Source organism: Marmota flaviventris, chromosome 2 (genome assembly GCF_047511675.1).
Source record: "Marmota flaviventris isolate mMarFla1 chromosome 2, mMarFla1.hap1, whole genome shotgun sequence".
In the NCBI taxonomy this organism is placed as follows: Eukaryota; Metazoa; Chordata; class Mammalia; order Rodentia; family Sciuridae; genus Marmota; species Marmota flaviventris.
The window spans coordinates 118,976,412-118,986,838 of record NC_092499.1 but is presented as its reverse complement, the minus strand read 5'-3'; the positions used below and the strand labels follow the sequence as shown (position 1 = coordinate 118,986,838).

At 49.5% G+C, this 10,427-nt stretch overlaps 1 protein-coding gene across 2 annotated transcripts; it reads right to left on the bottom strand.

Moving 5' to 3' along the window:
* Nucleotides 1–628: 628 nt before the first annotated feature.
* On the bottom strand, nucleotides 629–9,759 carry Tbc1d21 (TBC1 domain family member 21). Of its 2 annotated transcripts, XM_027926163.2 has the most exons (11): nucleotides 9,700–9,759; nucleotides 7,018–7,125; nucleotides 6,796–6,899; nucleotides 5,018–5,112; nucleotides 4,465–4,575; nucleotides 4,286–4,386; nucleotides 3,220–3,316; nucleotides 2,784–2,884; nucleotides 1,798–1,914; nucleotides 1,024–1,107; nucleotides 629–661 (listed from the first exon to the last, which is right to left on the bottom strand). In XM_027926163.2, exons 1-11 carry the CDS (start codon nucleotides 9,757–9,759, stop codon nucleotides 629–631), a joined length of 1,011 nt encoding a protein of 336 aa, XP_027781964.1. The 2 variants fall into 2 exon arrangements, with proteins under 2 accessions (XP_027781964.1, XP_027781966.1); XM_027926165.1 differs by lacking the exon at nucleotides 7,018–7,125.
* Between the last annotated feature and the right edge of the window lie 668 nt (nucleotides 9,760–10,427).

Here is a 10,427-nt window from a genome sequence, read left to right as displayed (position 1 = left end):
TTGAGGAAACATTTGTAGGCTGAGAAATGAAGGTGCAGTTGTGAAGGGGCTTTGAAACCAGGAGGGGGATTGCCTGCTGGTCTTTCCACTGACAGTGAAGAAGCCTGGGAAAATAACTTAGTTGTGTGATTGATGGGTGTGTTAAGAATAAGGGGAGCAATGGGGGTGAGGGGAGCAATGTCCGGGGTCAGTTTGTTGGGACCTGAGTCCCAGGTGCAGACTAATCCCCGTGAGATATGTTTAGTATTGTCTTGCACAAGTGCCTGGAAGTGTGTCAAGGTTGGCACTGCCCTTAACCATTTGATTTCAGATATGGATCTACTGCAGCCCTGGAAAACCCTCAGTTGGGGACATGTTGCTGGCCCACACAATCTCATCCCAGCACATCTCTAGCCTCACAGTGATCTGCCCATCAGGCTCTCTTATTGTGCAGTCCCAAGTGTCCCCAGCTCCTAATATCAAAGGAGACATACTGACACCACAAACCATTACTCAAAGGCTGTTTGTTTCATGACTGTATTACCTGCTCCCTCACCCCATCACCCTGTCGGCCTTTATCCTGACCTCAGGACTGAAGAACCACCTTCGGTTCATTGAAGGCATCTGTCCATGGTGGGTATCAGTGTTCTCAGAGAAAGAAATTCTTCAATGGCTGAGGAACCTGGAGAAGAGGAGAGTTCCAGCAGGAGTGAGGGAGACACACATTGGTCTGTTGCTCTCCTTCAGTTCATCCAGCCAGTGACATACTCCTGAGCTCCTGGGTGCCCAGGCCTGTGCCCAGACCCATGGGGATGGACACAGGGATGGGGATGAGGTGGTAATTCCAGTCTATCCAGGGAGGTGGAGCTACACATGGGCACAGAGAAAAGACCATGCAGGAAAACTTCCTTGGGCTGGCAGCAGAGGACGTAGCACAGACTGTTTCTGAGGTTGAATGTGTCTGCTGTGGGCTTGGTTTGGGAAGCTGGGGAAGGCTTCTAGGAGGAGAGGGGGGAAGAGGTGGGCAAATATTGGGCAACTTACATCTTTTTGCATGAGCTCAGCATAAACCATGCAGGCGGCAGAGATTAGCTCATCAGCATCAAGGTCGATGAGTTTGTTGCAGGCCTGTAGGAAGATGCCAGGGTTGTGTGTGTGTGTGTGTGTGCATGTGTGTGTGTGTATGTGTGTGTGTGTAGGCAAACATGTCTCCCTGTGCTCTTGGACACAAGGGAAGAAGGTCGCTGTTCATGGCAGTTGTTGGGGGGTCCCTTGACCTTTCCCCAATCTGCCTGAAACAGTGCCTGAAATTTCATATTTGGAGGAATGATCAACACAGTTTTCACACAGGGGTCGTCTAGGGTGTTCTGGCGTTCCACCAGTTGTCTCAGGCACTTCTAAGGAGATCTTGGTTTATAATTGGGAGGACACCTAGGATTTTTTTCTCAAAGATTTCTATTTTTAAAAAGAGTTGGAAACCTCTAGGTCCTCCTGCAACAGGAGTGCCCCAGGGCCCAGGGTTAACTACAAGGCAGTAGAGTTGAAGATAAACCATTCAAGGTCTCAGACTCCTTGCAATGCTAACTAAGGATGGTCCTTGTAGCGCCTCTGTGTTGGGCTTGTCAGAGGCCTAAACCAGCTAGTCTAGGAAAAGCCCTCAGCACAGTGCTTAGTGCTCAGGTCTCTTCACTATTCCTGCCCAAAGTCAAGGTGGCATGGAAGCCCAGTGCCCCATAAGCCTGGGTCTTTCAGCCATGGCAGGTGGGGTATTGGGGCTGCCAGAGGCCAGGGCAGGTCCTGGCCTGTGGGTGCTCTCACCAGGAGGATGGCGTCTCCGCTCATGCTCTCCAGCAGTGCCTGCTCACGCACCATCTGCAGCATGCTGTAGGCCACCAGCACCTGAAAGTTCCTGCAGGGCTTTCCTGTCAGCAAAACCTGCGGGAGATAAGTGGTCTCAGCCTGGGGCCCACTGCCTGACTGCTGACATCCTGAGGATGGTGAGCCCCACCGACCGCATGCCCAGGACCAGCCATTCCTGGGCCTGCTGATGCCTTCGCTCACTAACTTGCTCGGGTAAGTGCTCACAGGTACCCCTGCAGCTCTGGGCATTATGATGGCTACTGGAGATTCAGACAAAGGCCTTGTGGAATTCACTGGTGGGATGGGGTACTGGGGCACTATAGCATTTGAGGGGAGTTGAGTTTGGCAAAGCAAAAGTTGATAGAAACTCAACAAACCAGCAGTGTCACTGAAGGCCTGTGTTGATCATGGACTTGGGCAAGGAGACCAGCAGTCCAGGAGGGAGGGGCCAGGCCAGTGGAAGCTCACTCATGGGGCACTCAACACCAGACTGGATTCTAAAGGCAGTGGCAGTCTCTGGGCAGGGCAATGATGAGTGGTGGATATGTTCTGAAGGAAGTTCATCTGCTGATGGCCCTGGGGAACTATGGCAGAGGACTGTGGGTATCCTTGGGGGCCATCATTCTAGTGGTGGGAAATGTGAAGCAAAGGGCAGCCAGGGCAGTGAGAGTAGAGGGGCAGATTGGCAGGCAGCTGGACACTGGCCAGGCCTCATGCATAGGCCCAGAAGGCACAGCCAGTGGGGCTTTGCTTTGAATGGAAGGATGGACAAACTGAAGCTCTAGCTTCCTCCAACAAGGTAGAAGCAGGGTTGCTGGCCTCAATAATCCCCAAGCCACCACACTCCATCCAAAGCCAGGATGAAAGGAGAGGCAAGGAAAAATGCAGCTTCTGCCACCCGAGAGGTGCAGCCTCCCCCACGGGTCCCCAACTGAGTACCTCACCTCCCAGAGCCTCCAAACGTCATCGAAGGATTTGAAGGCGCGCTGGAAGCAGAGGCAGAACCAGGGGAAGAGGGCCTGCACGGCCCCTGCACCCTTCCCTTCTGTGGGGAGAGAAGCAGGTGCAGCCCAGGAGGCTGAGGTCAGGGGAAAAGGGGGACAGCACACACGATGAAGCCAACACACACAAATGAGGTCATAACCAAGAGCACACAAGACACTTGGGAATCATGAAGACCCTGGCTGTGACTTTTCCACCTGCCCTTGGAGACTGTTTAGGGCTGACGTTCAACAGTGCAGACCTCCCAGGGCCTGATCAGAAGATCCACCAAGCCTTCCCTCTCCCCAGGACAAAGGGCAGCTGCTGTAGCTGGGCTTGGCCCCTCCCATGCCTGCCCTGGTGGTGGATATGAGGTGCCAGGAGATGGGGACCACTCACTTAGGTGCTCAGCAAACACAGGGTCCAGGAAAGTGATCAGGTTGTTGAGCATGTCCAGGTTCTTGCCCACCCCGATGTTGATGACACAGCTGTGCTCCTGCACGAGGTTGGTGCAGGAAGGGAAACCGAGTCCTTCTCAGCTGAGGGCACCAAAAGAATCAGCCCCACTTCCCCCAGCTCCAACCACGGGGCCTTCTGTGTGACTGGCCATAGGCCAGGTCCCCGTTACTACGTGAGTGTGTGTGCACGAGTACACACTCATAACTCATCTATATCTATGATGTGGCCTGTGTGTGCAGGTGTGCCTGTTTGTATATTAGTATATATTTATGCATGGGTGGCCATGGACGTGCTGTGTGCATCTTACTGTGTGTGTGTGTGGAGGGGCTAGGGATGCAGAGATGTCTCCAATGTGATTCAGAGTCCAGTGAGACCTGTTAGCTCTACGCATACACACTATTCCATCAGGGCCAATCAGGACAAAGGGAAGGGCAGCAAGCACATTGTTGAAGGGGTAGAAGGTGAGTGAGGGGGCGCTGGCAGCCTCTCAGTCATGAAGAAGACTTCCCAGTGGGGTGTTCCAGGGAACAGCACCTTCAACATCCCTCAACCTGGACACAGTAGGTGTACCTGGGCACTCCAAAGTCCCTAGGTGTTTGGAATGTAGGTCATGTAGAGGGAGCAGTGCGTAGCCAAGACAAAAGGGGTGGTCTTGAATGCCTAGCTAAAGCTACTGGGTTTTATTCTGGAAGCCTTAGAGAGCTCCAGAGGATTGACAGGGAGGAGAGCTACGTCAGGGAAAGGGAATGCCAGGAAAGGGTGCCATCACTGGGCCTGGCCAGCCACACTCACTCTTTCAAGATTTGGTGACAGGTGGACCCAGAGCATTGCTCCACCCACTTCACCTTCCAGTACCTGCCACCCCTCTGGGGGACTTCCCAGGCTCCTCAGTGCCTCAAAAGTCTGTCTAGGAGCTGAGGAGAATGGCAGAGGCTGCTAACACCTGCCCAAGCCTGAGGGGTTGTTAGGGGAGCAGTGGGTCCCTGAGCTCCGACCCAGTCCTCACTGTTTTCTGCAGGAAGAACTGAAAAAGCCAGAAGATCTCATGGTCATGCTCCACCATGATCTGGAAAAGCATCACCATCTCATGGAAGCCCCGCTGGTATTCTGCAGAGGAGAGAGCACTGTGAGGAAATGGCTGGGCCTGGTCCCAGGAAATGGGGCAGGGGCAGCCCTCTAGCTCACCTGCCTGGTTGTTGCAGACGTAACTCAGGAGCAGGGTCTTCTCGAGTCTCTTCTTGTCAATGAGGACATTCCCCAGGGGATCTTTATCATAGAGTCTCTGGAGATCATATGCTAGGTCGGGGGCAAAGGGGGTTGCACTAGATTACCTTGAGCAGAGGGTCCGTGGATGAGTTCACCCCCTACCCCAAGAGGCTGACCCTAAGACATACTGGGAGAGAGTTATCCATACTCAACTACCCACCCCGCCAGCTGTCTGGATTTCTCCCCTCCTCTGGGCCATACCCTCTGCCAGGAATGCCTGGCCCCATCCAATTCAAATCCAATCTAGTTCAAGGTGGGGTGGGGACAAAGTTCTGTGTGTCTAGGGGCACCCTACAGACCTAGCAGGTGGATTAGCCAAGTGTAGATGGAAAAATTCCAGACACAAATCAAGGCAGTTCCTAGGATGGCAGGAACCATCCAGTCCTGGCAATGGCTGAGAAGGGGGTGGGAATGACTTCGCCAAGCACCCCCCCCCCACCCCCGCCTAGTTCTCTCATTCTTCGCTGCTCACCAATGTTGTTCTGAGTTTCTATGAAGTTCCGGTGCAAGTTTTCCAGAAGGGGCTGAATCTTCTCATACATCTGGCACAAGGCATTGTAGTTCTTCCTGTGAGAACAGAATCGAGGCTGAGCAAGGTGGCCTCTCCCTCTGTTCAGAGGGGAAGAGAACTCTGAGTAGCTGCAACAGCTGCTGTGTCCAAGGAGGTTACAGGGCAGCCTGGCCCACCTTGCCCCTGCTGTGATGTTTCCCCCCATCTCATCCTGTGCCAGCCCCCAACATTCTTTAATGTGGGTCTGGAGTGCAAAATAGAGATGGTTTAACCTCTGAGCTCTGCAGGCCAACCTCTGCACCTGAATCCTGGCTCTACAGCTTAATAACTGAGTGTCTGCTGCTGGGGTCAAAGCTTGGGGATGTCATTTTCCCTCTCTAAATCTCAGTTTCCTCATCTGTATAATGGGGATGATATTGGCACCTACGCCTCAGAATTGGGAGGATTTGATTAGATGGCGGTTTGTGCTTATTATTAAAATGTGATATGTTGGTATACTGGGCAGACCGGTAACCTTGAAAAAGGTATGTCCAGATGCTGGAAGGTGAAGAAGGGCTCTACAGCCTATGAATGTGAACTTATTTAGAAAAAGGTTCTTTGCAGATGTGATCATTTAAGGATCTAAAGATAAGACCATTCTGGATATTCTGGGGGGACAACAAATCCAATGGCAACTCTCCTTGCAAGAGTTACACACAGATGGTCATGTGCTCATGTAGGACACAAGTCAGTTCACCAGGGTCCAGTGTATTGGAGTGAAGCAGCCACACACCAGGGAACATGGGAACCCCCAGATGCTGGAAGGTGAAGAAGGGCTCTCTTCCAGAGCCTTTGCAGGAAGCCAGTGCTTTGATTTGGGTTTCTGGCTTCCAGAACTATGAGGGACAAACTGTCTTGTTATGGGCAGCCTCTCAGTCCATGAAACTTTGTTTCACAGCCTTAGAAGACTAACACAGGTAGACTCTAACTTTAAAGACTGTGTGTTAGCAAAGTAACACATCCTGGCTCCCTTGTCTGGGAGGGCTGCTTGGAGGAAGTCCCCTGTCCAATCTGAGCCTTGGAGGAAGGGTGGATTTTGAGAGGGCAGATGATGGGGAGGCCCAGTATGGGTGGAAGACAAAGAGCAGACCAAGAGCAGAGGGGTGGGGTGAGCAAATGGGGTGCCAGTCAGCCAGACAGTGCGGTTAGAAGGTGAGGTGCTGAAACAGGAGGAGTCAAGACCAGGATAGGCCTTGGCGGAGAGACTATATTATCTGAAATATTACTAGTTGTACCACTGGGGATGTTTTAAACTCTCCTGTTGGGCACTTGGGGGCGGGGAGATGTGGGCATGGGTCGGGAGGTGGAAGTCTGGACCCAGGGGAGGCAGCACAGCCATGGGGCTGAGAGGTGGGGCAGGGATGCGGCCAGGGAAAGAAGGTGGGAGAAGCAGTTCTAGGGCTGCTTCAGAGGTAGTTATCACACGCCTAGGGGAGGATGGGATCAGGGGGAATGGATCATGAGAAGAGTTGCTGGGGTTAAGCCCATGCCTGGGGTTGACTGCGGAGGTGCTGGCTCAGACCTGGCTGCACCTGCTGTGTGAGGGGCCTGGGTGGGGAGCACGGGGTGGCGGGGTCCTGTCTTCCAGAATGAGAAGTCCAAATAGGGAAAGAAGACTGAATGTGCAGGCTAGGGTGGGCAGTGTCTGCCACCTGTAGCACCAGCCACCCTCCTCTGACAGAGGATCTGTAATGTTCTACCTCCTCATGCTGTTCACTGTGAGCCGCTCATCCTGGGAACTCTGCCATGAGTAGTAGCCTGTGAGGAACTTCCAGGCTTCTGTCCTCACGAAGGGGTGCAGACCCTGGGGGTGGGAGGTGGGTTTGGGAGGTGGGAGCCCTGCCAAAGAGTTCCACCCAACATCAAGCCACTTCTGTCCCCCCAATTCCAGGGCAAGGCCAAGGGTAGCTTGGGGACCATACCCTTTCCAGGATGTTAACACAAATGAAGTCCCGTGACTTGGCCAAGTGACCATTCTCGTCGAAGAAGCTATCCCATTCCGTCTTGTCAATGGGAGGTTTTCTCTTCACCTGACGAGGACAAGCAGTTCAGCCCTCTGTGAGGGGCCTTGGCTTTTCTTTTCATTCAAAGTGAATTTTAAATGACACGCTCTGCACTTTGCAATAGAAATCAAAGCTCACAGCTTCTGACTCATGAGGAAATTACTGAAAATAAGTAAAAAAGAATCCTGTATGCACAATAATTTTCATTGCACATTACTTACCAAAATGAAATGACAAGCAGTCAATGTGCTCCAATAAAGGAACAGTTAAGTAAACTATGGTTTATATACACCATGGAATACTGTGAGGCACATAAAAATAGAGGTTCACAAGGAATGAATAATCATCTGGAAAAATACAAATGTTAACCAAGAAAAGCAAAATAAGGAATTAGATATTCAATAGTCTGTGTACTGTACTCTATAGCACTACCACATACTCACAGTGCAACCTACGTATTATGTCACATATTATAAAAAATCTATATCACCTCTGATATAGCATTTATTAACCACTGTAAAAATTGTTTGGGAAAAAATTACACAAACATCCTCTATGTCAGAAACAACAGTGATACGCTTTGAATAATAGGAATATTTTTTTCCTTTTTCTTGTACTTTCAAATTTTTCTATAATAATATAAACTGCTTGGGTAGTGGAAAAACACAAGATATGCACTAATTAAACACATTCTTGTGCTCCAGTTTATATATCCTGGAAATGTAGAACAGTTCATCACAGGGTACCGTTTCTAGTTTAGATAAGGTGTGTGTGTGTATTGTGCATGTGTGCACACACCTGTATGTGTGTGCTTGTGTGTGAGTCAGGGGTAGGGGGAAGGCAAGTGCTTTGCCTGCAAAGCAATTCAAAATGTTTATATCATAATAAGTAGGAGTTTGGGTTTCTGTTCGAGTAGGGAAAGCTTCCTCTCTCCCTTTGGTGCCCCTCCTGTTGAAGAGGATCTTGAATATCACATTGCAGACAAAGAAATGTGCTGAGGGCAGAGAGCAGCAGCTGACTAGATGATCTAACATTCAAACTCTCGACTTTCCTGGGTACCTGAATATGAGCACGTGTGTTCAAGGCAAGTTTGCATACAAATCACATTAGGGTCTTCTTTTTCTTCTTCTTCTTCTTCTTCCTCTTCCTCTCCTCCTCCTCCTTTTTTCAGTACTGGGGATTGAACTTGGGCATACTCTGGCAGTGAGCTACATCCCCAGCCTTTTTTATTTTGAGACAGAGTCCTGCTAAGTTGTCCAGATTGGCTTCAAATTTGCAATCCTTCTGTCTCAGCCTCCCCAGTCACTGGGATCACAGGCATATGCCAGGGCACCCAGCTGAGGGTCTTTCTACCTGTAGACTCTAATTCAGAAATTCAGGGCGTGGCCTAAGATCATACATCCCTGACACCTTGAAGGTGATTGGTGTTAACGCTGGTCCACAGACCATGTGATGAATGACATTAGAAAGTAAATAGCACCACAAATAAAAGACAAGAGCTCACAGGCCCCAAATGGGAATAATTTCACTGTGTGTTTGATAGGGTTGGATTGAGAATCAATCTTTAATAATAATCAATTCTTTAATAAATCATTCATGCTTTATCTTCTGAATCAAAATAGGATGTAGAGGACCAAGAAGGTACAGAGAAATTGACATTGGCCTACCCTTGGGTAGCAGGGTTGACCCTGACATCTTGTCCCAACCCCACAGACACTCTCCTTGTTATCATAAGTGACCATCTCCACACTTGGAGACTCTCTCGTGTATGAGATGGATTTGCAGCCCACTGCATGGATCTGAATGCCAGCTTTACACTTACTAGCTGTGTGACTGTCATCAAATTTCTAAGTCTCTGTGCCTCCATTTTCTTATTTGTAAAATGAGGATAATAGCATCATCTATCTCATAGGACTATGGTGAGAATGAATGCATAAAGCATTTAGGACAGTCATTGTACACGATAAATGCTGCGTGACAGCTTATTTTATTATTATTAGCCTTCTCTAAATTCAGAGAACATAAAAAATTTAAATCAAGACCTGGGGATAATCTGCAGTAAAGCAATAACATTTAAAACTCTGGAAAAGAGGTGCCCATTTTGCATTTTTTTATGCATGACTCTCTTAATCACTATGATTAATGAGACTTGAGATTGGTTGAGGGCATTATAATTAGTTATGATTTTTTTAAAAAAATACCGTGTGGAAAATTTTTATGACGGGGGCGGATTTCTAAGGAATCTTATTAACTAGGTTTGGAACTGCTTACTAACAAAAGCATTACTGCCACCTGGTGGCAGACTACTGAAATTGTTGGCAAAAGCACCAGAGAAAATTCACCAGCATATTCAGGAGTGAATTGGCAAATCTAAAACTCAGAACTAAGTCAGATTGTTATATCTGGGGAGAAAGTAACACTGGCTTAGAGATAAGGTAAAAGGAGACACGGGTGTCTCAATCCTGCTAATGGTAGTAAGATCAAGTACAACTGCCTATGTCAGCTCAGGGGTCTCGCCTTTCCCACCCAGCAGGGGAAAGGGCCCCAGAGCAAACCAGTGTTTGGGAAAGGCTGCACTTGGAACCGATGAAGAGCACACACCAGGATGAAGGAGGCTGACAGCATGGCAGAGAGGCTGTTTTCAGGAGAGAGGGTGGTCATGGCTCCTGCTAGCTGTCTTCAGAGCAGCCTCTGACCAGCACTCACTTGGAGTGAGGCTTAATTAGCAGGGGAAGGTGTCTTTCCGCTTAGGTGAGTTGCAGTTCCAAGAGGAACTGGGCCTCTCCTGAACCACACTTGTACAGAGCCAGTCTGCTGTGTGTCACAAAGTCCCTGGAACCCTCATCATAATGACCTCAGAAAGTGGGAGCGCTCACCTTCAGAAGTGAGACACACAGAAGACACGGGACCAAAACTACTAGTCACCCAGAAAAATTGCAGTACGTGTGGCATGTGCAATGGGGGTTAGACTCAGCGGGCGTGGGGATCAGTATGGGTTGGGCTGCTCAGGGTGGGTTTCCTGAGACAGGTGGGCCCTGAAGCCTCTCACCTTATTCCTGGCTCTCCCTCTGGACTTCCTTAGCTTGTTATTTCACCCAACCAGTATCCAAACCTAGAGTCTAAACCTAATTAAACTTCATGTTTCATATTTTTGGAGGACCGCTTTCAAAGATTCTGAATCAGTATGTCTGGGCTGGGGGCCTAGAAATATGTTCTGATAAATCTCCTTGAGTAACTCAGATTTAGTGTTTGAATGGTAGCCTCTGGAAGATAGTTATATTTGCCTAGTATTCAGAGCCCAAGTCTTGTTCGACCTAAGACAGTCAGCC